The sequence below is a fragment of the Palaemon carinicauda genome, unplaced genomic scaffold, assembly GCF_036898095.1.
Source record: "Palaemon carinicauda isolate YSFRI2023 unplaced genomic scaffold, ASM3689809v2 scaffold681, whole genome shotgun sequence".
Lineage (NCBI taxonomy): Eukaryota > Metazoa > Arthropoda > Malacostraca > Decapoda > Palaemonidae > Palaemon > Palaemon carinicauda.
This window is the reverse complement of record NW_027171962.1, coordinates 33,708-56,922: the sequence shown is the minus strand read 5'-3', so window position 1 is coordinate 56,922 and position 23,215 is coordinate 33,708. Positions and strand designations below refer to the sequence as shown.

At 44.2% G+C, this 23,215-nt stretch overlaps 1 protein-coding gene across 1 annotated transcript in view; it reads left to right on the top strand.

The window, feature by feature from the left end:
• Nucleotides 1–22,954, top strand: part of LOC137637359 (zinc finger protein 845-like) — a 50,675-nt gene extending 27,721 nt beyond the window's left edge. Inside the window, exon 2 of the mRNA XM_068369585.1 lies at nt 19,522–22,954. Coding sequence (XP_068225686.1) covers nt 19,886–21,967 — 2,082 coding nt within the window. The 5' untranslated portion in view covers nt 19,522–19,885 and the 3' untranslated portion in view covers nt 21,968–22,954. The remainder of the gene's footprint in view (nt 1–19,521) is intronic.
• Nucleotides 22,955–23,215: the final 261 nt, after the last annotated feature.

Here is a 23,215-nt window from a genome sequence, read left to right as displayed (position 1 = left end):
AGGTTGTCATGATCATTGCATCCATGTTGGATGTGGATGCTTCATATAACATTTTGATGGATGAGGGGTGGCTGGAGGTAGAATCAGATGCAACAACTCCACCCGCCTTTTTTTTTTTCTGTTTGAAATGATTTGGTGATCCACTGGAATGAGCCTCGAGACCTGCTCAAACTCGGAGGTTTCTTGTAGTGTCTGCAACTTCACTATCCTTGTGAGCTAAGGATGGGGTATTTTGGGGGAGCCTCAAGGTCTACCCGCTAATTCATCAGCAGCCATTGAATGGCCATACCTGGTCCTAGCATGGGCGGAGAGTTGGCTTGGCCACTTATCATATGTATACATGGTCTGTCTCTAGGGCATTTACACTGTCCCTAGCCTTTGGCATTCATGAGGAACCTTTAAACTGTATTCACGTGGGAACCAATCAGGAAAAGCCATGAAGAGGACTTTACCATAAATGTTGAAAATATATTTCCCACCTTAATGCATTTCCTAACCTTAGATCTCCTTCCTTGTCTAACCTGATGTGAGAGATATTACAGTAGCATATAAGTGAAATGATGTGTTTGCATATATGAAACAAATTTGTTTTTATTATTTTCCTTATTATCAACACTTTATTTTGATACAGTCATTGTTGTCTATTGTTTTCATTGAATTCCATTGTGCAAGTTTGTTTATTTTGTTACAAAGTTTAGTACAACATTACATGCGTACTTAACCTTCTGAAATGACAGTACAATACGAGTTTGAAACCACAGAGTTTCATCATATTAATCTAGTGCCATGTATTTTTGTAGAAGTAGTTTAATACTGTTTGTGGTTTTTATGTAATGAAACAACCTTTTCTTCCTTAACTGGAAAACAAACATACGCTAATTATTTAGGGGTACTGTACTGTATTACTTTAGGCAAAGCTGAAATGACGAGCCATTAAAATTTAGCGAGGGTTAACTACCCATACCGCTAGTTAGAAGGGATAGGGGGGGATTAGCTTGCTACCACTCCCACTCACACACCAGTGATTTAGCCCACTTTACTTTTGGCTTGGATGAAGACCGGTTATATCCCCTCTTCCTCCTAGCTTATTTTGGACTGCCATTACCTTTTGTCTTTTAACTTACTTTTTTCTTATATTTATATATATATATATATATATATATATATATATATATATATATATATATATATATATATATATATATATATATATATATATATATATATATATATATATATATATATATATATATATATATATATATATATATATATATATATATATATATATATATATATGTGTGTGTGTGTGTGTGTGTGTGTCTGTGAAAACATTCTTAATGTTTATGTGTGTGTGTGTATATATATATATATATATATATATATATATATATATATATATATATATATATATATATATATATATATATATATATATATATATATATATATATATATATATATATATATATATATATATAATGTTGTAAGTTTCCAGTTTCGTTTCTCAGTGTTTGTGCTGTGCGTGTGATAACATATACGGCAGGTTCTCAAGACACTTGCGCAAGGCCGTGAAACCTTCCCATCCGATCTCTCCCTCATTGTACATCGCTCTTCCCGTCGGCGGATAACCTACCGTTGACTCGGCCGCTGCCGCAGGGGAATCGTCATCGTTTGAACCCTCCTCGTTCAACTGTTGTCCTCGCCTTTCCCTCTTCTACGGGGAACATATGGATTACTGAGGGAAGGGAGTGTGGCCTTTCAGAGATTGACTTCAGTCTTTCTCTTCTCAAGGCCGTTCACCTTTCATGGGCTTCTGACAGTATACTAACGGGGGAAGCACCTTTCCCGTTCGTAGGTCAGGTTGTGATTCCGATTATTTTTCTTTATTTAAGTGAAATTATAATAGTTTGTAATTTAACTTTTCAGCTACTTCTCCACAGGAAGCACTTACTTTGGAGGATCAGTGGTTCTTTCTATTACTGAATATTTTTAGCTGATTGAAATAATTGTAATTATTGTTTTATTACAGTTACTCTTCGCTCTCCTCCCGTAGATTTCGACTGGGGAAGGGAGGGCATAGTTCTTATTTTACGTTTGTTCCATCATTGGTCTCCTTTCCCGTTGTGGTTTAGGTGTTCCTTCCTAGGGAGTTTTCTGTTACATAGTTTATTTCATTTTTCCTCAGCTAGCGATACAGTTCTTCGTTCGACTAAGAGATCTGACGAAGCAGAGCTTTTCTGTTCATTCCTGGGGAATCTGCTGTCACTGCCAACCCTCAGAGGGCGTCATCCCTTCTCCTTAGAAGTACGCCCGTGGCAGCACTAGCTCCGGCTACGCTTCCTCAGGCAGCGCTCTTGGCAGATCATCTTAGAGTGCTACCAAGAAGTTCGCCTCCAGGGTTGGACTACTTTCCCTTCCAAGGGAGAGTTTTCCTCCTTAGGTGTTGGATTGTTTTTCTCTTCTGAGGGAGAACTTCCCTGCATCTTCTTCATCACTTCATCGAATCCGACTGTTGTTGCTGTCTTCGCCTAGACTAGGCTCCCCCCTTGGTGAGTTTTTTGGGGGCGGAGCATAGTCTTAGGCAAATCTCTCCTGCGAAGTGATCACCTCTCTCGTGTGTGAGAGAGGCTACTCATAAACTCCTCTTCGAAGAATTGCTACTGCTGAAGGTCAGCTTGCTGATCCTCTGGCCCTCAGGGGCATCATCTGTTCCTGGACCTTCTCCTGATGACGCTGCAGCTAGTCCTCTGATTTCGGTCGTAGATTCTTCACTGGATCGTTCGCGATTTCCATCGGTGAATGTTCGCCCTTCCAAAGGGCGTACCCCAGTTCCTGATCGTCCTACCAGCTGACCTTACATCTCCGTTCCTATCTTCGGTATAGCCTCTCGAGGCCATATCTAAGCATACAGCTACGCGCAAACACTCAACAGCGCGCCAGCGCCCTGCAGTGCACCATCGCTCATCAACATCTCGTCAGTGCCAGCCTGCTCCTTCGCATTTTCCAGAGCGCCCACGCTCTCCTGCTCGTCAGGGCTCTACAATGCTTCGGTGTTCACCCGACTTGCAGTCTTCTCCTGCTCGTCGTCAGCGCCCTCCAATGCCCCAGCAATCTTCCGATCGCCGGCACTCTCCAGTACAGCCTCAGCATTCTAGGAAGCAGCGTTTGCCAGCTCACCAATCTACCTACGCTCGCCAGTGCAACTGCACTCTCCAGCTCGAGCTCTTCAGTGTTCAACAAAACCACACCTCGCTCTTGAGCTCGCCAATGCTCTTCTGCACGCCAGTGCTCCTCTGCGCATCAGCGCTCCCCAGCTCCGAAGCTTTCACCAGCTCTTCAGCGACCTCTGCCTCGGTAGCCCTCACCTGTGCACCTGCATTCTCCAGCAACCTCTTGCGCAGCGCTGAACTGTGGCGCATTCTGAGGAGACTGTGCAACACCCTGCACACCATCTTACTGCGCTCCCGCGCTCCCCTGCACATTCAAGGGAGACTGCGCAACACCCTGCACAGCGCCTTACTGCGTGCCAATGCTCATCGGCGCGCCAGCGCTCTCCTGTGCGCTTGCGCTCTCAGATCCAATGCTTGCCAATGCACCGGCACTCTCAGATCCAGTGCTTGCCAATACACCAGCGCTTACCAATGTGCCAGCACTTGCCAAAGTGCCAGCGCTCTTCTGCGCATTTACCGGAAACTGTGCACCATAATCTTCCTGTGCACCACCGAACTGATCGTCAGCACTCTCCTGCGCATTGTGCGGAAACTGCAATCAGCATCATCCTGCGTGCCAGTACTTTCCTGATCGACAACGCTCCAGTACTCTCCTGCGCACTCGCACGAGAGGCAATAAGAACGAAAGGGCAAAAGGGAAAACTTTTTGACAGGTCACCATTGCCCCTCCCCGCAAACGCATTACGGCATGCTCGCTGGGAAAAGAGGGAAGATGCTTCACAGAAGGGTTCAAGATCCCGAAGATTTTATCTTCCAAGGCGAATCAACCACATCTACCTTCGGTCGAGACTCCTCACAGGGAACCCTTGGTCTCTTTCTCTTCAGGAGGTTTTTCTTACAGCACCACTATCAGCAAACATGATCTGGACATTGCAAACGGCCTATCATTAGCTCGCAAATCTCTTATTGCCAGAACGCCGATCACGAGCTCACCGCCCGCCGTTCACTAGTCCGCTGATCACCGATTTCTAGTTCATCTTCTATCAATGAGAAATCATCAACCAACTGATCGCTAGATCACCGTTTGCTGATTGCTAGTTCACCGATTGCCAGATCGCCAATTGCTAGCTCAGTTTTCTCTGATATTTGACCTCCAGTCTCTCCAATTATTAACGATCTCCGATTGTTAGCGTGCCGATCGCCGATTGCAAGTCAATAACCAGTCATCATATTGCTGATCACTAGATTGCCGATGGCCAGCCCGTCTTTCTTTGATCATCGAGCTCAGCTTGCTGATCTCTGACCAGCCAATTGTCAGCTTGCTAATCTCTAGTTCGCCGATCGCCAATGGCTCACCTATCACCATCTGACGATCTTTAAACCATTCTGCTGTCTCTCAGGACTACCAAGCCGATCACCAACTCCTTAATCGCCAACCTTCCTTGGCTGACTGACCAGACAGCCTTCATAGGCCTGTCAGTTACCATCTTCGGCTCGCATATCGCCGATTCACCGTTCACCCGCAGGTCGTCACTCAGACTTATTAGTCAACCTCTGCCCGTGGTTCCCTAGATCGGAAGGCAAACAACACACTTCTCGCTACTTGCCGTTCTCCATCACACCAGTCCACTAAAGTGATTGGTGGGCATTCAACAGCCCCCATCAGTGGCTTGTTGACAGGTGACTACTCATGAGCACTCTCCAAGTGCACAGTAGCCACAATACCCAGCCGTTTACCATTGATTAACATTTGCCGGACCGATGCTGTTCTAAGGAATTGCATCAATCCCATCAGGGCGCATGGTAGGGTCAAGCGTTGCCTTACTTCTATCGGTTAAAGGGGTTCTCTCCCAGGGAAGAATTCTTACACAGGGTATCACGTCCCATCCTTTCCGCCATGAGTCAAGATTCTCCCATGCGAAAGGATCCGCAAGGAGCTGTCCCTTTGGGTCGATGTCCACAACATATTGGAGGAGTTTGGACAAGGACCAAGACCACAGGTCTTCATGTACATGCTGGACCTAAAGGATGCATACTTCCAGGCCCAAACCATCCATCTCATAGGAAGTATTGGTGATTCAGTCTTGACAAACAAGAAACACCACTTCAAGGCACTGTGTTTCGGTCTTTCCACAGCACCCATCCTGGACTCACAGGATCGGCTTCCGTCTCCTCCGTTTCTGGACGACTGACTGACCTTAGCAGACTCAGTGGCAACCTTGCGTTAGCCTCGTAACTTTTGAAGTCTTTTTACCAAGATCAGGTGATCATGGTAAACCTGTCTTCCCTACTTCTCTCTCAGAAGACTAGTATATCTGGGAATGATTCTAGACACCAATCTCCACAAAACCTTCTCATCAAAGACAGGCTTACAAAAGTCACAAGACCCTTTCTCAAGACAAGAACTCCCAGCCCAGAGTGACTCTTTATCCTTGGACACCTATCATCCCTGGCCTGATCGTGTGCTAAGGTACCGAGTGAAGGACAAACCGTGGTTCAAGGATGATTGTAGATGTGCTTATTTGGAGAAACAGGAGGCCTATCGTCTTTGGAAGGGTAACAGATCAGATTTGACCTGGAACAACTATACTCAGCTTCGAGCTTTTGCTCAGAGAGTTTATGCCTCAACTGAAAAGGAGTACAATTTAACCATAAAAGAAACACTTTCTGGTACAACTCAGGAACATAAATGGTGGTCTACCCTTAAATCTGCACTCTTAGGTGTAGATGCAACAGTTCCTCCTTTACTTAAACCAGATGGCTCAGTCACTCACTGTCCAAAGGAAAAGGCAACCCTTTTGGCTTATGTTTTTGACAGTAAACAGAGTAAGGAAAAACTTGAACTTCCTCATTCCTGTTTTCCTGAGGCTAAACTAACTAGTTTAGCTTTTCGATCTCGTGAGATTAAAGCTCTGTTGGTGGACCTTGATGCTTATGGAGGTGTAGACCCAAATGGTATTTTTCCTTTGTTTTTTTATAAAGACAGCAGATTTCTTAGCTCCAAAGTTATCTGTTATTTTGCGCAAGTTAGCAAGAAGAGGAGCTTTTAGCACTAGTTGGAGAATTGGTAATGTTACTCCTCTATGTAAATGTGTTTGTGGTAGCTCAAATCCCACTGATTACCGACCAATTTCCATAACTCCCATATTATCTAAATTTTTTGAACGTCTTCTGGCTGAAGGTAATCATCTACACCCTAGTTTGCAATTTGGTTTTCATAAAGGCCTTGGAGCATGTGATGCCCTTCTCACAATCTCCAATGCTGTACAGAAATCCCTTGATTGTGGTCGGGAAGTTCGTATGATTGGCCTTGATTTTAGTGCTGCCTTTGACCGTGTTAATCATGAGGCCCTTATTTTCAAACTGAAACAGTTGGGAGTGGGTGGGTCGTTTCTTAGCATTATTATTGATTTTTTAAGTAATAGATCTCAAAGAGTTGTTGTTGATGGGCACCATAGTGATTATAGGAATGTGATATCCGGTGTTCCACAGGGTAGTGTTCTTGACCCATTACTTTTCATACTATATACATATGACATGTGGTTTGGCCTAGAAAACAAGCGTGTTGCATATGCAGATGATGCTACTCTCTTTGCATCAATTCCATCCCCTGAATGTAGATCTAGGGTTGGTGAATCCCTTAATAGAGATTTAGCTAGAATTAGTGCATGGTGCAAATTATAGAGTATGAAGCTGAATCCTAACAAAACTCAAAGTATGATTGTAAGTAGGTCAAGGACGGTGGCTCCTCAACATCCGGATCTCAGTATTGATAATGTTTCTTTAAATATGTATGACTCTTTCAAAATTTTAGGTGTGATTCTCGACAGTAAATTTACTTTTGAGAAACATATAAGGTCTGTGTCTTCTTCAATTGCACAAAAAATAGGCTTATTGAGAAAGTCTTTCAAGATTTTCGGTGATCAATCTATTCTGAAGAAGTGTTTTTCAATATTAAACTTACCCAATGATCATATAGCTGCAACTCTGTTGCTCGACAGAAAAAACCTACGGGCGGAATACGCCAGCGATCGCTATACAGGTGGGGGTGTACATCAACAGCGCCATCTGTCAAAGGTACTCAAGTACTCGATGTCAACAAAGAACCAATTTTTCCTCTGTCGTGCCAATGGCAGGACCTACTAAATACGCCGTCCCTAACTGGATTTGTTTTCACAACGATTTGGTGAAGTACACTATTCCAGTTTTGAGCTTTCGCTATGCAGGGGTTTTATCTTCATTTCAAAACTTGAATTCGTTTTGGATAGATTTAATTATGGTGACGAAGAGAGTATGACTCTCTTTCATTTTTAAATGGCCGACCCTTCCCTTAGATGGAAGTGTGTTTAGGTTTTTGGTAATTTTGCTTAACACGTTATAGATCCATTTATTTATATCTCTCCGCCTTTTTAGGCCTCTTCAGTTAACTTTCCAATTATTATAAACTTATAAAAATTAATTTTTATGTTTGTTTATATGCGACCTTTCCTAATAGTAGGCGGTCCAAACTTGGAACCGAAGTTAATTAACATTGAGCCCGTTTTATCGTATTTAACCTTTAAAGAATTTAATACTTTTTTAATGTTAATGTTTTATGGAAGAATTTCTTTGATAGTCTCGTACTGTTTTCAAAGATGAACTAACGTTTAGTTTTTAGTCTCCGCAGTTGTTGACGTTCAGAACGTTCAACTTGCGCTCTATCGTTACGATAGAGAGAGAGTGTATCACGGTTTCACTTTGCAGTAAGAGTAAACCGATTCTAGCGTTTCGTTCATTCTTTCTTAGCTTGAAGAGTTTAAATTCTAAATAAAGGAACTTTTTATTTGGGAAACCTTTCAGTTTTTTCCTTTAGCAAATAACATGTTTTAACGATATATAATTGGGCTCTTCTCTCAGGTGCTAATTCAAGAGAGAAGAGAGAGAGAGATAGAGACGGAGGGAGAGAGAGAAGAATAAACGTTTCGTTCAAGCGGGTAACGTTGTTCTCGTTTTTTACTCTTCTCCCTAGTCGCTGTAGGGGAAGAAGGTAAAACGTTTCTAGGGTTTTATTCTTGTTCCCAGGCTTTATGCGGTGAGAGATTGTAAACGTAGTTTATTTGATCTAGTGTTTAGTCTCTTTTCCAGCCACTGAATTCTTTATCTTTATTTATGTTTTTCTGTTGCATTGTAAAACTGTTTTCGCAATGACTACCTTTTAATGAAGGATAGGATTGCGTGTTTCAGGTAGAAATCAGTTAAAGTTTCGATTTCAGTGAAATAAGTGCAAACAGAAAATCAAAAGTGATAAAGTGATATGCGCAAAGTGTTACAGTGTTGCGTCCGAGGGTTCGTCTGTTCGTGCCAGTTGTTCACCTAGTCCGGGACCTCTTACAAGCTCCCAAGCCCAGGGGAGAAGTAATGTCAAACGACTTATGGGTTCCACAGGCCTTGATCGACGAACAGACGTTTTTCCCTCCGTGGTTTCGGGCGTATCTACACACGTTTGCCGACGTGAGATCGCCCCACCCACACAAAGACGAGAGAGCCCATTTATTCCTCGTCTGCGGAAGAGGTTTCTCGTAAGAAACCATGGACCAAATCTTGCAGCTTTTAAGTGCAAGTCGGTCCATTCCGCGCAAGTCCAACGGCCTAGGTGTAGCCACTGGGTCAGTTCGGACTCGCTGCAGTCATCCGACGACTGCACACCTCCCAAGAGAGGCAAGGTGGTACCGCAACAGGCAGTAACTCCGTCTGTTGCCGCACCAGCTGTTTTAGACCCTCAGTCACGACGGACAGTAGCTCCGTCTGTTGCCGTTTTTTGTAGACCCTAAGTGGTCTTTACTGCAGTCTATGCAGACTCAGCTGCGGTTATGCAGGAGTTTCCTGCGGAGAAGGTTGTCACTGCTCTCGTTAGCCTACAACCTGCCACTGTTGTGCATCCAGCTCACGCTGAGGCTGCCTGATCCCACACTCCGGCTGCGGAGAGCTCCACCTCCGATGCGCAATCGACCCTGCCAGACGCATGTTAACGTTAGCCGACGTGCGGCTCCCTCCGTTAACATGCGTGAGCTACCGCATCAGCAGTGGGAAGGTGGAGTCAAGCTGCCGTGTTTTGACGCGATGCGTTAGTTTCCGCAACCCACGGCAGTCCCCACCACGCACCACCACTCCGCTTTGGTTGTTGTCTGCTCCCACACTCCGACTGCGGAGAAGGTTGACGATGCACCCGTTTGCCTACAACCTGCCACGGTTGTGCGCCCAGAATGGCTGCCTGCTCCCACACTCTTGTTGTGAGAGCTCCTCCACCCATGCGCAGTCGACCCTGCCAGACGCATGCTGACTCCCACAGACACACGGAGCACTCCGTTGCCGTGCGTGAGCTACCACAAGCTGCCGTGTTTTGACACGGTGTGTCAGCCTCCGCAACCAACTGTGGTTACCGCCACTCACCCGCAGCAGACTAGTCAGTCAGGAGTTGAGGCTTCCCCACACAGCTTTGGTTGTTGCCAGCTCACAGACTGTCAAGCAGTTACATGACGTTGCCTTCTGGTCTGCTACTAATGCACCAGTGCTGTATGTCCTCACGCACCTGTTGTGGTTGACAGTTCAGTTTTTGACAGTTCACAGACTGTCAAGCAGTTACATAACGTTGCCTTCTGGTCTGCTGCTTTTGCACCAGTGAGACCCTCACTGAGATAACCTAGCTTTTCTCGGACATGGTTCCTGTAGATGAGAAAGTGCTGTTCTCCCTCCTTCTGATATTCCTTTGAGGACTCTGTCATTTGGAGAGGAGCCTTAAGCTGCTTAACCTCCTATGGACTTTAATTAAAGCATAACAAGGCTTCCAGGGATGGTAAATGGTTCCGCTTCAGTCGCTAACCCCGTCTGTTGCCACACCTGCTCCCATAGACCCTAATGGGCTTTGTTGCAGTACATGCAGTCCAAGCTTGTGTCCTTATTAGAGGATTTTTTACGGAGAAGAACCTTCTAGCCAACAACCTTCCTACCGGTTGGTTGTACGCCCTGTTGACGCTGAGGTATCCTACTCACGTCCGCCAGTTGAGATGGTTCCTCCACCGGTGCGACCCAGTGTGGGTTGCCAGTCGCACGTTGACGTTAAGCGACTCTCGGAGGTGGTTGTGGACGTTCAGTGTGTCACTGGGAAGACGTTCAACAACCAGCAGAGATGACTTGTTGTGACGCAGTGCGGCAACCTCAGCAACCCTGTAGGGGGTTGACTGCACAACCCAGACAGTCTACACAGTTTCGGGTTGACGCTGTACTTCCTCGCGTCCCCATGGTTGACAGTTCACAGACTGTGCAGCAGTACCATGATCTTGTGTCCGGCTCCGTCACGCATCCACCAGTGCGACCGGATTCAGCGAGTCAGACGTTGCCCACTCCGTTGCCGTTTCCTCATCAGTTTCGGATGAGGAACCCTCTGATGAGGACATTGCTGAACAAGACGATCAACCCCCAGCCCTGCTATCCATCCAGAAGATGCTGAAGAAGGAACACTGCCCTGTCAGGCTGTGGATGAGTCTGGTTAGGACACTGTCATCCGTGGTTCAATTTGTGTCACTTGGAAGACTACACCTCCGTCCTCTTCTGTATCATCTAGCTTTTCACTGGAAAAGGACTAGACGCTAGAAGCGGTCTCGATCCCGGTTTCTGGAAAGATAAAGTCTGGTCTGACTTGGTGAAAGGACTTTATCAACCTTTGAAAGGGTCTTCCCCTGACTGTTCAGACTTCCAACCACGTTCTCTTCTCAGACGCATCGGACGTAGGCTGGGGTGCGACATTAGGCGGTAGGGAATGCTCGGGATTATGGAACTCGAGTCAAAGGACAATGCATTTCCACTGCAAGAAGCTTCTGGCAGTACGTCTGACCTGGAAAAGCTTCAGGTCTCTCCTTCAAGGCAAAGTGGTGGAGGTGAACACGGTCAACACCCTGCTTTGACGTACATCTCCAAGCAAGGAGGGACCTACTCTCTGACATGGTACGAGTTCGCAAGAGACCTCCTCTCCTGTTCAACAGGTCTAGACTTTTCACTAGTAACGAGGTTCATCCAAGGCAACTTGAATGTCATAGCAGATTGTCTCAGTAGGAAGGGACAAATAATTCCAACATATTGGACCCTCCACAAGGATGTATGCAAGAGACTTTGGGCCACCTGGGGCCAGCCAACCATAGATCTCTTCGCAACCTCGATGACCTAGAGGCTCCCAATACTTTGCTCACCTATCCCGGACCCAGCAGTAGTTCATATAGATGCCTTTCTACTAGATTGGTCACATCTAGATCTATATGCATTCCCTCCGTTCTAGATTGTCAACAAGGTACTGCAGAAGTTCGCCTCTCACGAAGGGACAAAGTTGACGCTAGTTGCTTCCCTCTGGCCCGCGAGAGAATAACTCACCGAGGTACTTCGATGGCTAGTAGACGTTCCCAGAACACTTCCCCTAAGGGTGGACCAGTTACGTCTGCCACGCGTAAAGAAGGTACTCCAAGGCCTCCACGCTCTTCGTCTGACTGCCTTCAGAATATCGAAAGACTCTCGAGAACTAGAGATTTTTCGAAGGAGGCAACCAGAGCGATTGCTAGAGCAAGGAGAACATCCACCCTTAGAGTCTACCAATCGAAGTGGGAAATCTTCCGAAACTGGTGCAAGTCAGTATCCGTATCCTCGACCAGTACCTCTGTAACTCAAATAGCTGACTTCCTCTTATATCTGAGGAAAGAACGATCTCTTTCAGCTCCCACTATCAAGGGTTACAGAAGCATGTTGGCATCAGTCTTCCGTCACAGAGGCTTAGATCTTTCCAACAATAAAGATCTACAGGACCTCCTTAAGTCTTTTGAGACCACGAAGGAGCGTCGTTTGGTTACACCTGGTTAGAATTTAGACGTGGTTCTAAGATTCCTTATGTCAGACAGGTTCGAACCACTTCAATCAGCCTCCCTGAAAGATCTCACCTTTAAGACTCTTTTCCTGATATGCTTAACCACAGCTAAAAGAGTCAGTGAGATTCATGCCTTCAGCAGGAACATCGGATTCTCATCTGAAACGGCTACATGTTCTACAACTTGGTTTTCTAGCCAAACACGAGCTGCCTTCTCGGCCTTGACCAATATCGTTCGATATTCCAAACTTATCGTATGGTTGGAAATGAACTAGAAAGAGTATTATGTCCTGTAAGAGCTCTTAGGTTCTATTTTAAAAACCTTCACGAGGCCCGTCTGAAGCTTTATGGTGTTCAGTTAAGAATCCATCTTTGCCTATGTCAGAGAATTCTTTATCCTATTTTATCAGACTGTTAATACGAGAAGCTCATTCCCTTCTGAATGAGGAAGACCAAGCTTGGCTGAAGGTAAGGACACACGAAGTTAGAGCTGTCACAACTTCCGTGGCCTTTGAACAAAATAGATCTCTGCAAAGTATATTCGACGCAACCTATTGGAAAAGCAAATCAGTGTTCGCGTCTTTTATCTTAAGAATGTCCAGTCTCTTTACGAGAACTGCTACACTCTGGGACCATTCGTAGCAACGAGTGCAGTAGTGGTGGGGGCTCCACCACTACAATTCCCTAATTCCAGAACCTTTTTGATCTTTCTCTTGAAATATTTTTGGGTTGTCCGGAAGGCTAAGAAGCCTTTCGCATCCTGGTTGATTTGGCGGGTGGTCAAAATCATTTCTTGAGAAGCGCCTAGATTAGAGGTTTTGATGAGGACCTTTAGTATGGGTTGCAACCCTTCATACTTCAGCTCCTAGGAGTCGCTCAGCATCCTATGAGGATCGCGAGGCTCAGTAAGGAAGACGTACTTAAAAAGGCAGAGTAATTGTTCAAGTCGTCTTCCTTACCAGGTACTTATTTATTTTATGCTTGTTATTTTGAATAACTGCTAAAATGAAATATGGAATACTTAGCTCATAATAATGTCAACATGTAATGCTGGTCTCTACCCACCCCCCTGGGTGTGAATCAGCTATATGATCATCGGGTAAGTTTAATATTGAAAAATGTTATTTTCCTTAGTAAAATAAATTTTTGAATATACTTACCCGATGATCATAAATTAAAGGACCCACCCTTCCTCCCCAATAGAGACCCAGTGGACAGAGGAGAAAATTGGTTCTTTGTTGACATCGAGTACTTGAGTACCTTTGACAGATGGCGCTGTTGATGTACACCCCCACCTGTATAGCGATCGCTGGCGTATTCCGCCCGTAGGTTTTTTCTGTCGAGCAACAGAGTTGCAGCTATATGATCATCGGGTAAGTATATTCAAAAATTTATTTTACTAAGGAAAATAACATTTTAATTCTTTCATTCTACCTTGTTTTGAGTATTGTTCTCCTGTCTGGTCTACAGCTGCTGATTCTCATCTTAATTTGTTGGACAGAAACTTACGGTCTATTAAATTTCTTATTCCTGATCTAGATATTAATCTCTGGCACCGTCGTTCAATTAGTTCATTATGCATGTTGCATAAGATTTTTCATAACTCTGACCATCCTTTACATTCAGATCTCCCTGCACAATTCTATCCTGTTCGTAATACTAGGCAGGCAGTTAATTCTAATAGCCAGGCCTTCTCCATCACGAGGCTCAATACTACGCATTACTCTAGAAGTTTTATTCCAGCTGTTACCAAGTTGTGGAATGATCTTCCTAATCGGGTGGTTGAATCAGTAGAACTTCAAAAGCTCAAAGTTGGACCAAATGCTTTTTTGTTGACCAGGCAGACATGAGTCTTTTTATAGTTTATTTATGACATTTGTTTTTGGTGTTGTTAATAGTTTATGTATGACATGTCTGTTTTGACGTTGTCACTTATTTTAGAATGATTTATTGTTAATTTGTTTTCTTCATTTATTTATTTCCTTATTTCCTTTCCTCACTGGGCTATTTTTCCCTGTTGGAGCCCCTGGGCTTATAGCAGCTTGCTTTTCCAACTAGGGTTGTAGCTTGGATAGTAATAATAATAATAATAATAACGGCTGCCTCAGGATTCGTTCCCTCCAGTGGCGGCTTGAGTCCGATTGGAATCAGGCCTTCAATTCCCCAGACATCTTAATCCCCATGGGACCAGAAGCTTGGATGAACCTCAAGAGATAGGTGTCAGTCGAGAATCTACGGAGTGGTGTAACCTTCTCATCCTTCCCCACTTGATGTTGTGCTTAGACACATCAAAAGAAGGGAGGAGGGACCATAGTGCTGCACCATATGACCTCAGGCCTCTGGACAAAGTCCAAAAGTACCCTCACTTGAATCTCTTAAGAGATGAATGTCAACTTTCCGTTTTTTCAACAGCCTCATTAGTTCCTAACTGGCCATTCAGTGGTGTGATGAGCGACAACACCACATAAGGGCTCACATCAACAAGCAAAAAGGAACTTACTCACAGCCTCTTCCCACCTAACAGTATAAATACTAAGATGGGCCGAAGTCCGCTCGGTACCACTATCAGCCCTCTTCGTTCCAGACTAGAGGAATGTGCTCGCCGACAATCTGTGCACAGCATCTCAGATAAGGTGTACCGAATGGTCTTTGGATCACCTTGTAGCCGACAAAGTCCCGACTTTACGGGGTTCTCCAACTATGGATTTGTTCGTAAAGCACCTAAACCTCAGGCTTCCGCTGCTCCCCAGTCCTAGACCCCAAGGATCTCTGGCAAGAAGCATGCCAACAATGGTGGGTACAACAATGACTACGTCTCGTCCCTGTTTTTGTCTGAAGAGAAGGGTACTCAACAAGGCTAGAACATCGGTCAGCTTCTCAAGGGCTCTCATAGATTATGCAGAATGGTTTCCAAACCTGCAACCCCTGAGAGAGCCTCCAAGAGAACCTTCTCCATGTCACAGACAACCACAGTTCAACATTTACCACAAGCTGTAGCTTCGCTATGTTTGTACGCCTGGAGAGTATCCAGTACCTCCTTTCTCAGATAGGCTTTTTGCAATAAGTTGCGAAGAGGTTGTCTGGATATCGGAGGAATTCCTCACCGTCAGTCTACCAGGCAAAATATAACGTCTTCTTTGGTTGGTGTCATGGGAAAGCGTATCTCTCCACTTGATACCTCTATTCCAGCAAAGCGGGATTCTCGAGTTTATGCAGGAGGAAAAGACCCCCTTTTCAGTTTCAGCAGGTAAAGATGATCACTCAACCTTGAGCCTCGCCTTCAAACTGAAAGGAAGGGACATCCCCTTATCTTTAGATCTTTCCTAACTCATGCAGACTTACAACTTGCCTTTTCCCAGTTGGAATTGAGATCTCCCTCTCGGAACATGGTTCGAGTTCTCCTGTCTCTAAGGAGACCTCCTTATGTTCCATTTCAGCAGGCAACAAATTTTCACCTGGTTTAGAAGACCACACACTTTGAGAGCGGCCAAACGAGTCAAGGAACTTCATGATTAGTCTTTCGACATCGCCCATTCATGAGAAGAGGGAAAGGCAACGTTCAGTGGCATCCCTGTGTTTGTTACCAGACAGTCTCCAGAGGTGATGGATCCTAGACAACAAGTATCCACCCAGTAACTGACGATCCAGATCATCTGTTACTGTACTCGGGATAAGGTTTGAGGCTCTACCTCAAGAGAATGGCAACAGCCCACACTGGTGCCTTCTCTTGTTGTCAGCAGTGGAAGAGACAAGAGGAGGATCACCAAAACATCATCTCTGTTGGATTCACAGTCCTCAATTATGCTCTGAATCCAGATCCTCATCCAACACGTCGTCCTACGAGGTCAAGGCCATAGCCATGCCCCTGGCCCTTCTAAGCAGATTACTCTGTGATGCAGGTTCTACAAGGAAGGGTGTGAATGCTCCAGGGAACTTTCTCAACTTTTCTCCTGCAAGACGTGACCCACTGGAACTCGATACAATCTCTATCGGTCCCGTGGTGGCTGCACAACAGCTGATTGTATACCTCAAGCTCCTTATTGGACAAGTAGCAGAAGGTTAAGGGCACTGTTACCCGAATTTAGTCCGTGTGAATGAAAAGGTTTGACTGGCTCTTATTCTTTTCTTCATCCTCCCCTCTCTTGGGGAAAGCAGCATCCTGGGTTCTCTGCATAAGCTGACCTCAAACCACGGCAGGTAAACCATGCTCCTTTGTGTACCTAGTACAGGGGGTCCTCGGGTTACGACGCTGATCCGTTCTTAAGACGCGGTGTAACCCGAATTTCCGTGTAAGTCGGAACACCATAAATATACGTACTGTACTGTACTGTAAAGTATTACTGTATACTGTACTATAATAAAATGTATCAAATGACATAAAAACAATATTAGAAAAAGAGAAAACAATTCCTTACCACATGAATTAAAGTAAATATCAATAAAAAAAGAAAACAATTCCTTACCACATGAATTAAAGTAAATATCAATAAAAAAAAGAAAACAATTCCTTACCACATGAATTAAAGTAAATATCAATAAAAAAAAAAGAAAACAATTCCTTACCACATGAATTAAAGTAAATATCAATAAAAAAAGAAAACAATTCCTTACCACATGAATTAAAGTAAATATCAATAAAAAAAAAGAAAACAATTCCTTACCACATGAATTAAAGTAAATATCAATAAAAAAAGAAAACAATTCCTTACCACATGAATTAAAGTAAATATCAATAAAAAAAAAAGAAAACAATTCCTTACCACATGAATTAAAGTAAATATCAATAAAAAAAAAGAGAACAATTCCTTACCTTATTCCTATGGTTGGCTTGCACACTGGAAGGGATGTTGCAAGGGATGGAGAGACTGGTTTATTGTGGAGAGGAAGGTGCAGAAGATGCTGGAGAAACTGGGGCAGGTGAATCAGGATTCTCTGGAAGTGAGACAGAAGATGCTGGAGAAGCTGGGGCAGGCGAGTCTGGAGGTGAAGAGCCTACAAGAGGTGGTGGAGAAGCTGGAGAAGCAGAGGCAGCTGAGGTTGATGGCAGAGGCTCTGTAGCAATAGAGGCAGCTGAGGTTGATGGTAGAGGCTCTGTTGCAGGCAAATCTGGAGTAGTAGAGGCAGCTGATGTAGAGGGTGCAGTTCTCTCTACTTTCTTAAAATACCGCTCCAGGTTAGACTGGACAGAGAGGATCCTCTTCTCATCCAAAATCTCCTTATAACACTGCAGTAAGTCCATGACACCTCTGGAAACCCTGGTGAACCTGTCCATGTTGGGATCTTGAGCCTCGAAAGTTGCCAATGCTTGTTGTATCTCGGCAAAACCTTTTGACAAGCCCTGCCTTGTGAAAGCCTTAGGGTCTGGGGTGGGGGCTTCTTCCTCTTCCTCTATGATCTGCTTCTCCAGTTGTATCAAGTCCCCAGCAGATAACTCCTCTCCATGAGATTCTAGCAGCTCCGTAACATCATCAACCTCCATCTCCAAATCGGTTTCCTTACTCAGGGCAACAATGTTCTTGATAACATGGTCAACTGTGTCCTCAAACCCATGAAAATCATTAACAAATTGAGGACATAGCTTCCTCCAAACACCATTCATGTTTGTAACCTTCACCTCCTCCCAGGAATCAGCAATGTTCTTAATAGCATCAAGGATGTTGTAGGACTTCCAAAAGTCCTTCAGAGTCAAGTCCTTCTTCGTTTCAGTTGCCTGTAATGCCATAGCAATTGTTCTTCGGAGGTAGTAGGCCTTGAATGAAGCAATCACTCCCTGGTCCATAGGCTGTAAAAGGGCCGTGGTATTAGGTGGAAGGTAAACCACCTTCACATTAGGGTGAAAGTCTCCCAGCTGGGCAGGGTGTCCAGGGGCATTGTCCAGCAATAGCAACACCTTAAAGGGGATACCCTTTTGGGTGCAATACCGCTCCACACTAGGTACAAAATGGTTGATAAACCAGTCTTCAAACACTGCAAGTGTCACCCATGCCTTCTTATTTGCCTTCCAAATGACTGGGAGTTGACTCTTCCAAATTCCCTTGAGTGCCCTTGGATTTTCAGCCTGATAGACCAGCATGGGCTTCAGTTTGAAGTCGCCAGCAGCATTTCCCCCAAGAAGCAAAGTTAGCCTCTCCTTGCCTGCTTTATGACCGGGTGCTGACTTCTCCTCCTTTGCTATGTACGTGCGGTTAGGCATGCGCTTCCAGAATAAACCTGTCTCATCCGCATTGAACACCTGATAAGCAGAATAACCCCCCTCCCTAATTATCTTAGCCAACGCTTTAGGAAATTCACTTGCTGCTTTCTCATCCCCACTAGCAGCTTCACCTTGCACTTTAAGATTATGGTAATTGGCCCAAGCCTTAAATCGCATAAACCAACCCCTACTAGCCGAAAACTCTTCACTTTCACTTTCTCCCCCCCTTTCTTTTTTCAACGCTTCAAACAACCTTTTAGCCTTCTCTTGAATAACCATTAAGCTCACTGGAATACGCCGTTGATTTTGATCTTCCAACCAAAGCACTAATAACCTTTCCATTTCGATAATTAAACTACTACGCTGTTTCGTTATCACTGTTGCTTTCATTGGAGTAGATCCTTTTACGTGTTCAACAATGCGCTCCTTATCTTTAAGGATAGTAGCCACGGTCGAACGGCTAAGGCCAAGCGATCGGCCAATGTTCGTTGGCGTTTCACCGTTTTTAGACCGCTTAATAATGTCTAATTTCACTTCCATGGTGATGGCCTTCCTTTTCTTCGATGCACTACCATCAGAAGAATCTGCCTTGCGCTTTGGAGCCATAATGAAGGGCAAAAAGTTCAAAAAAACGATCAAACACGTGAGAGAAAGAACAGGCAATCACAACCAAAAATGGCGTATGAGTGGAACTGAGCGACGCCGTCTTCCTCGCCCACAACCACCGCAAAGCGTATTCATCCACCGCGCGCTAGAAACTAGTTCGCAATTGTTTACGTCGCTTACGACGCTAACGGTGTAAGACGGAACGACGCTTAATATTATTTTTATATCTTTATGGGGCGCGTTCGTAACGGCGAAACCGCGTAAGTCGGGACCGTCGTAACCCGAGGACCTACTGTATTAAGCTAATACTGTTGCGTCCCCATACCCTGGCAAGGTGGTATAGGGTATTGGAAAAGTCTTGGTTACAGCAGTTTTTCCTACAAAAAGACTCGGAATAACTTTACGTGGACAGTCACGCTTCTAAATATCTCAACACACAGCTTGCATAGGCCGCGGACCTTGCATAGAAAGGTTTTAGCAAGGCGCAGGGACTCGTTATTTTAAGTACTAACATACTTCGCTGAAAGTAATACCCCGAAATAAATAGCTGAGGTTTGTATCATTTGGAAAATTACAAATTATCTTTGAATTTGTCATTTTTTTCGTTGATAATGATTATACTGAGTATTTTCTGTAAGTAACATTGTTAATTTTTCTCTTTTCAGATGCTGCAAAATCATTGGAACTGTCAGAATAACAGACAACGCAAGTCTTTTGCAACTGTTTAGAGATGTCACGGCAAGATTACTTGACCGTGAATTATCCAGCAGACAGTGTTTTGAAGAAAGAAACTATGATGAGTTTAGTAAAGTGCATAGATACTGATTAACCATTATCAATCAATTGTTCCATTCATTTTGGTGTGCTATTTATCAGTATGGATTTTCTGTTGAGTGCACTTTCAATCATGAAACTTCAGTGATCGTTTACTAATATTTAAAAATTACTCTTCATGATTTAGTCTTTAGTTTTTCATAGGTGTTAAGTATAATTATTTCTTGCTTCAAAGGTATTAGTAGCCCAGCTAAAATGGCTCTCGAGAACTCCAGCATTAACCAGAGCAGAGCAGCGAGCAGCTCTTGCAACGTGTGCGGAAAAATATTCGTTCGGTCGGATGAGAGCATGTGTCACATTTTGATACACACCCAGAGTTCGTGCACTCCGTACAACGAGACGTACACATTCTACGAGGAGGAGGCCTATAGCCAGCCAAAGGAGGAGTTGTGTCACGTGGCGAGCGAAGCATGCGGCTGTCAGCAGTGCGAAGAAAAATTCCCCGTCAACGTGAAGGTAGAAGTTGATGTTGAAGATCAATCATTCGAGGAACCCGCCATCTGTAACACTTGCGGAGCGAAGTTTGAGACAAAGAACGATTTGTGGGTCCACATGAAAGATCACATAGATTCCAAACTCTTCACGTGTTCTGTATGCGCCAAGACCTTCAGGAAAGAGCGCTCTCTGAAAAACCACATGAGATGCCATTCGGACGAGAGACCCTTCAGATGCCATTTCTGTGATAAGCGTTTCAGCTACCAAAGTACGCTGTACCACCACCTGAAGATCCACACCGGTGTCAAACCCTACTCTTGCGAATTCTGCGGAAAGCGCTTCACTGTCAAGACTACGTTGGAGAACCACATAAGGACCCACACCGGCGAGAGGCCCTTTGCTTGCACGGAATGCGGGGAGGCCTTTTCCGTCAAGAGCACGCTCATGAACCACATGAAGAGTCACACTGCAGTGAAGCCGTACGCTTGCAGCTACTGCACGAGGGAGTTCTCCCACAAGACGTCTCTGAGCACCCATCTGAAGAAGCACCACCCAGAGGAGAAACCGTACTCCTGCCACCTTTGCGAGAAGAGCTTCTCTCTCAAGAATTCTCTCAGATTACATCTCCGCGTCCACACCGGAGAGAAGCCACACGCCTGCACGATCTGCGAAAAGAAGTTCCATTTCAAGAAGGCGCTCAGCGTCCACATGATGAAGAACCATGATGGAGAAATGCCCTCACCTGATGACTGTTCCATCTGCGACACGAATTCCACGTCTAGGGGTCAGGATTGCTCCCATAAGAAGAGACTGGCTGCGAAGGAGGAAACGGACGAGTGCTTAGTCTGCAACAAAAAGCCGTGCAAGGAGAAGCATCCCATATTACAGCAGATGAGATTCCATAGAAATGGCAAGCACAACTGCTGTTCCGTGTGCGGGGGAAAGTTCATTTTCAAGGGCACTTTGAACCACCACTTGAGGATGAGCCACGGGATCAAACCTTTTAAGTGTAATCTGTGCGAGAAGGAATTCTTCCAGAAGAAGAGTCTAGTCATCCATAAAAGATGTCACGAGGAAGGGAAGTCCTTCCCCTGCCCCGTCTGCAACAAGAAGTACCGTTGGCGAAACAGCCGCGACCTGCACATGCGAGTGCACACGGGGGAGAAGCCCCACGTGTGCAAGGTATGCAAGATGGCCTTCTCCCAGGTGAAATACCTTGAGTGCCACCTTAGGATCCACACAGGCGAAAAGCCGTACGCTTGCGAGGTGTGCGGCAAGCGCTTCACCCAGAAGGGCACATTACTGTACCACTACGAGACCCACCCGGGCGAAAAGAAGTTCATTTGCCCCAGGTGCGGAAAGCCTTTCCTGCTTAAGATGAACTTCGACCGGCACGTGAAGGGGCACGACGCTATAAGGACGGTGGTCTGCAAGGTGTGCAACAAGGAGATATCAAAGAACTCTCACGCCCAGCACATGCGCTCCCACACAGGGGAACGGCCCTTCGTCTGTCAGTTCTGCAACAAGACATTCTCGAAAAATCACAACCTCACCCGTCACCTGAGGAGCCACTCTGGGAAGCGAATGTTTCTGTGTGGCATCTGTGAGAAGTCCTTCATCCAGAAGGATCATCTCGTGCGCCACATGAAGACCCATGAGAAGTTCTTTTCCTGTTCCATATGCGAAAAGACTTTCGCAAAGAGGGCCAACCTCGCCAGCCACCTAAAGACTCATGCAAAAAACGAGACTTATAACTGTGAATTGTGCAATTTAGAATTCACCTCCAAGATTAAGTGTAGCGCTCATGAAGAGATTTGTAAAGCTGAAAATGAATTTGTTTGAAAGCATTCTTGCAAGAGTTCCATTTATTTCTGGGTAGTTTTCATTTGTAACAATGAAATACTAGTGTAGAAAACTATGAATATTGTATGTACATATTGTAATGGTGCGTCAGTTGCTGCGATTTTACGATCTTTGGAATAACTAATTTGCGTTACACTCGAAGCCAGGCTACCTGCATGATGCATAGGTTTGAAGAATAGAATTTAGATTCTTACATAATTTGCATAACTTTCAGTTTCCTCTCGTCACATGTAATGTAACCATGAGAAATTGTAACTTTTTGTCGAATGTTTGTTCTTGGAAATTTATGTATCACAATTAAAGTTATACTTTTACAGTAATATTAGATCAAATTCTAGTTTTTGAAATGATTGATAAATGTTATTCAAGTCTGTTCTTTGAGGTATAACCTCAGACATTCCTAAATGATGGATGATATACTCCAGATTTCACAGGGCCTTAAGTTCGTTAGATGATGTATGATTTACATGAATATAGATCTTGATTATATCAGTCTCTCAATTTAACCAACAAGGTGTTTACTTAAAATCTGTCTGCCATTCCTTACAGATTTATTGGGATTTTTATCAATACATTATTTGGGTTATTTGCAAATCTCTTTTAAGATGTTTATTCAGTTTTGAAATCATTATTACGAAGATACATTTTGGGGTTACATTCAAAATCCTTATGATCTTACTGCTTCACAATTTTCATTATTTATTTTTATTGTTATTAGAATTATTAAATTGTTTAGCCATTCAACTACAAGTTTCTTGATAACCTGTCTTTAATTTTGTTGTCTTTTTATTATAAAGGAGTCCTTAATTTGTTTACTGTTTTGACTACAGTTATTTCAGTACTAGAATTTATAGCACAAATTTGGCTATACTGTATAATAGCCCTGGTCCACCATTTGTACAAGTTGATTTGGGAATCTGCAGATAAATTTCGGAAAGATTAATTGAAATAAACGTGTTTTTCATAACAAAATTTCCAGGAATTCTATGACCTTTTACCGCCCCACTCGTAATGGTTTCTTGCTTGTAATGCCTCTAATGATTTAGGAAATTACATTGACTTTTATACCTGTGCTGTGAGGTATAGGTATGTGTTGAAGTGTGGGATTTTTATACTGTATATAGTGTGGGGTATAGGATTGAAGTGTGGGCATCGGATAATGCCGGGATACCCTGGCTATCATATAATACAGTAATGGAAAATAACTATGTTTAAGATTTTACTTTA